Source organism: Petromyzon marinus, chromosome 58 (genome assembly GCF_048934315.1).
Source record: "Petromyzon marinus isolate PM22_M1 ecotype Great Lakes invasive population chromosome 58, UKy_Petmar_22M1.pri1.0, whole genome shotgun sequence".
In the NCBI taxonomy this organism is placed as follows: domain Eukaryota; kingdom Metazoa; phylum Chordata; class Hyperoartia; order Petromyzontiformes; family Petromyzontidae; genus Petromyzon; species Petromyzon marinus.
In genome coordinates this window covers 4,912,820-4,918,819 of record NC_133724.1, presented here as the reverse complement: position 1 = coordinate 4,918,819, position 6,000 = coordinate 4,912,820, and the positions used below count along the sequence as shown (strand labels likewise).

The window sequence follows — 6,000 nt, the reverse complement described above, 5'->3', positions numbered from 1 at the left end:
CTGCTGCAATGGCTGTAATGATTTTTTGTTTGTTTTGAGCAGCACCGCTGGACTTTGCGAACCGACGGCCGACGGTTCGACTCCATCTCCAGGCACAGCAGTTGTTTAAATAATGGGGGGGGGGGGTGAGAGAGAGGGGGGATGGGGTTCTTGACCCATCACCATCCCCACCGCCTCTCAGCCAGCAGTGTCGCGCGTGCTGGGGTAAAACGTGGCACGCGTTCACGTGTTCCCAACTCGAAATTCAACTGTGATTTGTTTTAATATAATCCACTCGTTCCTCCCTCTCTCCCTCTTGTTTCTCGTTCTAAATCCAAGCGTGCATCTCCTCCCCCCCACCCCCCAACCCGTCCCCTACCTCCATCATCATTTCATCACGATCGCCACGATGTATCCCCTGCTGGATGGAGATGAATGATGGCTGTGATCCTCTGTGTGCATCTCCATTCAAATCAAAGCGTGGCATGTCTCCATGCCTGTAGCATAGGCGTTGTGGTCTGTCCACTGCTGGATGAAAGACGAATGCCTCTAATCGGTGTGTGTTCTTTCATCCACGTGCTCCCCTCTCGCTGTGTTGTCTCTCAATGTTATTCCCAGCATGCATCTCTCTTCAGGCCTCTCTGCGCACTTTTGAGTTTTTGTTTCACATTTGTCACTGCTGATCATGCGGATGCCACGGTTGGTTAGGAGATGTTAACAACCTCGCCTGGTGTGCAGGAGGTCGTGGGTTTGATCCCGACCCTAACGACGCCTGCTGTATATTTGAAGTTTGCGTGTCTCTCTCATCATCATCATCAATCATCACGGTGGCTAGGATATGTTAACTACCTCGCCTGGTGTGCAGAAGGTCGTGGGTTTGATCCCGACCCTAACGACGCCTGCTGTATATTTGAAATTTGCGTGTCTCTCTCTCTCTCTCATCATCATCACGGTGGCTAGGAGATGTTAACAACCTCGCCTGGTATGCAGGAGGTCGTGGGTTTGACCCCGACCATGACGCCTGCTGCTGAATATTTGAAGTTTGCGTGTCTCTCTCTCCAACGTGATAGCGTGGATTTGTCTCCAGGTCCTCCGTTTTGTATTCCCTCCGCAAATTTATAAACAAGCGCTTGAGAGTTATTTCGCTGCCGTGAATTTCCCCCCACGTTTGATGATGAGCCACCTCCGTTGAGCTGTCATTCGTGATGGCCAGGTCACTTCTGAAAAAAAATGAGCCTACGCAACCTGAGCAGTAGGAAAATAAAATATTTAGTTAACAGCTTTTTAAAATTTCCTTTCTTATGATGCCAGATACGCGCGAAACAGCGGCCCACAAATAAATGAGGATTCCCCGCGTAGCCCACACAAACTGTTAGCGGCCAAGTGCTGTAAGCGAGCGCCTATTTAAAGTAGGTTCTGTGCACGTAGGGCTGGTGTGGCCACATCTGCGCACGGCCGCCTTTGTCTCCCCAGCGTAGAAGTTTTTTTTTTGGGAGGGGGGGGGCGGGTGGGGACGCCAACACGTGCTCCGTTGAGGCTGAGTCGACCTAGGAGAGCGCCAGGACTGGTGAAGTGAATCGCCCCTGATGTTGGCCGTGAATGGGAATTGAACTCATGGTGCCGGTTTTTGTTTCGGAGAGGTAGGGGAGAGGTAGGAGAGTGAGTAGAGGGGAGTGGAGTGAGATGAGAGGGGAGAGGCAGGAGAGAGCGTGGAGGGGAGTAGAGTGAGATGAGAGGGGAGAGGTAGGAGAGTGAGTGGAGGTGAGAAGAGTGAGATGAGAGGCAGGAGAGAGCGTGGAGGGGAGTGGAGTGAGATGAGAGGGGAGAGAGATAGTGGAGAGTGAGTGGAGGGGAGTGGAGTGAGATGAGAGGGGAGAGGTAGGAGAGTGCGTGGAGGTGAGAAGAGTGAGATGAGAGGCAGGAGAGAGCGTGGAGGGGAGTGGAGTGAGATGAGAGGGGAGAGGCAGGAGAGCGAGTGTAGGGGAGTGGAATGAGATGAGAGGGGAGAGGTAGGAGAGCGAGTGTAGGGGAGTGGAGGGAGATGAGAGGGGAGAGGTAGGAGAGTGCGTGGAGGGGAGTGGAGTGAGATGAGAGGGGAGAGGCAGGAGAGAGCGTGGAGGGGAGTGGAGTGAGATGAGAGGTAGGAGAGTGCGCGGAGGGGAGTGGAGTGAGATGAGAGGGGAGAGGTAGGAGAGAGCGTGGAGGGGAGTGGAGTGAGATGAGAGGGGAGAGGTAGGAGAGAGCGTGGAGGGGAGTGGAGTGAGATGAGAGGGGAGTGGTGGGAGAGTGAGTGGAGGTGAGAAGAGTGAGATGAGAGGGGAGTGGTGGGAGGGTGAGTGGAGGTGAGAAGAGTGAGATGAGAGGGGGGAGGCAGGAGAGCGAGTGTAGGGGAGTGGAGTGAGATGAGAGGGGAGAGATAGGAGAGTGAGTGGAGGGGAGTGGAGTGAGATGAGAGGGGAGAGGCAGGAGAGAGCGTGGAGGGGAGTGGACTGAGATGAGAGCGGGGATAGGAGAGTGCGCAACTCCGCTGCTAGTAGCGCATCATCCTGTGTCTGATAAAAATCACGTCTCAGGAAATACTGCTGAGGGTTCACTTCAAATCGAGCTCGTTATCCACATTAAGGGGACGGCTGTGATGTGCCCTGCGTAGAGGGTTCGTCACATGACGATCAGCCCACCGTTCCACAAGCCTCAGAGCTGGAATTCAGCCAAAGTTAAATGAAGAATCTCATTTCATGTGATGGTGGGCGGGGACGGGGGTAAATTCGCGTACAAGTTGTTGGTGACCGGACCGAGACACTCAACTCACTGCACTTGCGAACCTAGTTTCATCACATCTCAGTCTATGCAAGTCTATGGGTCTCTGTGTGAGTCTACGGGTCTCTTTGAGTCTATGTGTCTCTGTGTGAGTCTATCGGTCTCTGTGTGAGTCTATGGGTCTCTGTGTGAATCTATGGGAGTAGATGTGAGTCTATGGGCCTCTGTGTGAGTCTATGGGTCTCTGTGTGAGTCTATGGGTCTCTGTGTGTCTATCGGTTTCTGTGTGAGTCTATAGGTCTCTGTGTGAGTCTATCGGTCTCTGTGTGAGTCTTTGGGTCTCTGTGTGAGTCTATGGGTCTCTGTGTGAGTCTATGGGTCTCTGTGTGAATCTATGGGAGTAGATGTGAGTCTATGGGTCTCTGTGTGAGTCTATGGTTATCTGTGTGAGTCTATGGGTCTCTGTGTGAGTCTATGGGTCTCTGTGTGAGTCTATGGGTCTCTGTGTGAGTCTATGGGTCTCTGTGTGAGTCTATGGGAGTAGATGTGAGTCTATCGGTCTCTGTGTGAGTCTATGGGTCTCTGTGTGAGTCTATGGGTCTCAGTGTGTCTATCGGTTTCTGTGTGAGTCTATAGGTCTCTGTGTGAGTCTATCGGTCTCTGTGTGAGTCTATGGGTCTCTGTGTGAGTCTATGGGTCTCTGTGTGAGTCTATGGGTCTCTGTGTGAATCTATGGGAGTAGATGTGAGTCTATGGGTCTCTGTGTGAGTCTATGGGTCTCTGTGTGAGTCTATGTGTCTCTGTGTGAGTCTATGTGTCTCTGTGTGAGTCTATGGGTCTCTGTGTGAGTCTATGGGTCTCTGTGTGAGTCTATGTGTCTCTGTGTGAGTCTACGGGTCTCTGTGTGAGTCTATGGGTCTCTGTGTGAGTCTATGGGTCTCTGTGTGAGTCTGTGGGTCTCTGTCTGAGTCTATGGGCCTCTGCGTGAAGACATTCAGACACCACGTGGACAATAATCGCCTTTTGACGTGCGCGCAACTTCGATTATCCGCCACGAACGGAATTCGAACCACGCGTCATTTACGGTCGTGCATTTATGTGCTTTGAACTTCTTTCGCACCGTACCTAGCCAACCGCGCTAATCAACACGGTGCCCACTGTCTGCCGCCAGCCTCGGGAATTGCCAAGCAACTCCAACGAAGACTTCAAGCGACACATCAAGTGGCACTAACTACTACTTCACCAGCAGCAGCAGCAGCGGCTACAACAGCAGCAGCAGCAGCAACCACAGCAGCAGCTCCAGCAGCAGCAGCAGCAGCAGCTCCAGCAGTAGCAGCTACAGCAGCGGCTACAGCAGTAGCCGTAGCAGTATCCGCAGCAGCTACAGCAGTAGCAGCAGCAGCTACAGCAGTAGCAGCACAGCAGCAGCAGCTACAGCAGTATCCGCAGCAGCTACAGCAGTAGCAGCAGCAGCTACAGCAGTAGCAGCAGCCGTAGCAGCAGCAGTAGCAGCAGCAGCAGCTCCAGCAGCAGCAACTACAGCAGCAGCTCCAGCAGCTACAGCAGCAGCAGCAACTACAGCAGCAGCAGCAACTACAGCAGCAGCAGCAACTACAGCAGCAGTAGCGGCTACAGCAGCAGCAGCAGCTCCAGCAACTACAGCAGCAGCATCAGCTACAGCAGTAGCAGCAGCAGCAGCTCCAGCAGCAGCAACTACAGCAGCAGCTCCAGCAGCTACAGCAGCAGCAGCAACTACAGCAGCAGCAGCAACTACAGCAGCAGCAGCAACTACAGCAGCAGCAGCAACTACAGCAGCAGCAGCAACTACAGCAGCAGTAGCGGCTACAGCAGCAGCAACTACAGCAGCTCCAGCAGCTACAGCAGCAGCAGCAACTACAGCAGCAGCAGCAACTACAGCAGCAGCAGCAACTACAGCAGTAGTAGCGGCTACAGCAGCAGCAACTACAGCAGCAGCAGCAACTACAGCAGCAGCAGCTCCAGCAACTACAGCAGCACCATGCCGGGCCCAATGCGGTCACAGCCACCGGCCAAGGTGACCCCGGGCCGTGTCACGGCCGCTCCGACCGTCACGAAGGCGGCGCCTGCGGCTGCGCCTGCGGCTGCGCCCGCCCCTGTCAAGGCGTCGTCGGTGGACGTGGATGCCGAGCAGTATCTGTTCGTGGACAAAGGCGCCGTGAACAACCCCGCGGCGCAGGCCGACTGGAGCGCCAAGCGGCTGGTGTGGGTGCCCTCCGAGAAGCATGGATTCGAGGCGGCCAGCGTCAAAGGTGTCGGGGAGGGTGGCGATGAGACGGGGCCCCCGGGGGTGGGGTGGGGTGGGTGGGGTGGGTGGGGTGGGTGGGTGGGGTGGGTGGGGTGGTTGGGGTGGGTGGGGTGGGTGGGGTGGGGTGGGTGGGGTGGTTAGGTAGGGTGAGTGGGTGGGGTGGGGGTGGGTGGGGTGGGTGGGGTGGTTAGGTAGGGTGAGTGGGTGGATGGGGTGGGTGGGGTGGTTGGGATAGGGTGAGTGGGTGGGTGGGGTGGGTGGGTGGGGTGGGTGGGGTGGTTGGGTAGGGTGAGTGGGTGGATGGGGTGGGTGGGGTGGTTGGGATAGGGTGAGTGGGTGGGTGGGGTGGGTGGGTGGGGTGGGTGGGGTGGTTGGGTAGGGTGAGTGGGTGGGTGGGGTGGGTGGGGTGGGTGGGGTGGGTGAGTGGGTGGGGTGGGTGGGTGGGCTGAGGTGGGTGTGGTGGGTGGCGGTGAGTGGTGTTGGTGGGGTGGATGGGGTGGATTGGGTGAGTGGGGTGGGTGGGGTGGATTGGGTGAGTGAGGTGGGTGGGTGAGGTGGGTGGGGTGAGTGAAGTGGGTGGGGTGGGTAGGGTGGGTGGGGTGGGAGAGTGGGGTGGGTGGGTGAGGTGGGTGGGGTGGGTGCTGGCATGGTGTTGTGATTGGCTGGTCCAGGTTGGTGGGTGCCCGTACAGGGTGGTGTAGGGAGGGGTGCGGTGGTGGGCGAGGGGATACTCCAGGGGGTGGGTGGGGGTGGGGGGAGGGAGGGAGAGGTCGGCAAGACAGATAACAAGAAGAGGCATTGAGGTTTTTTTTTCGAATTTGGTAAATCGATTAATAAAACCCAACTCAATATTTCAAGAGCCGCACTGCAAACGTGGTGCGTCACGACGAGAGACTGCGGCGTTGGTGGCGGTGGTGGCAGTGGTGGTGGCGGTGGTGGCGGTGGTGGCGGTGGTGGTGGCGATGGTGATGGTGGTGGTG

The 6,000-nt window shown here is 56.3% G+C and overlaps 1 protein-coding gene across 1 annotated transcript in view; it reads left to right on the top strand.

Moving 5' to 3' along the window:
- Nucleotides 1–6,000, top strand: part of LOC116955064 (myosin-10-like) — a 124,402-nt gene that overhangs the window by 1,600 nt on the left and 116,802 nt on the right. The window contains exon 2 of the mRNA XM_032976017.2: nt 3,908–5,024. Within this exon, the coding sequence (XP_032831908.2) occupies nt 4,754–5,024 (271 nt within the window). The 5' untranslated portion in view covers nt 3,908–4,753. The remainder of the gene's footprint in view (nt 1–3,907; nt 5,025–6,000) is intronic.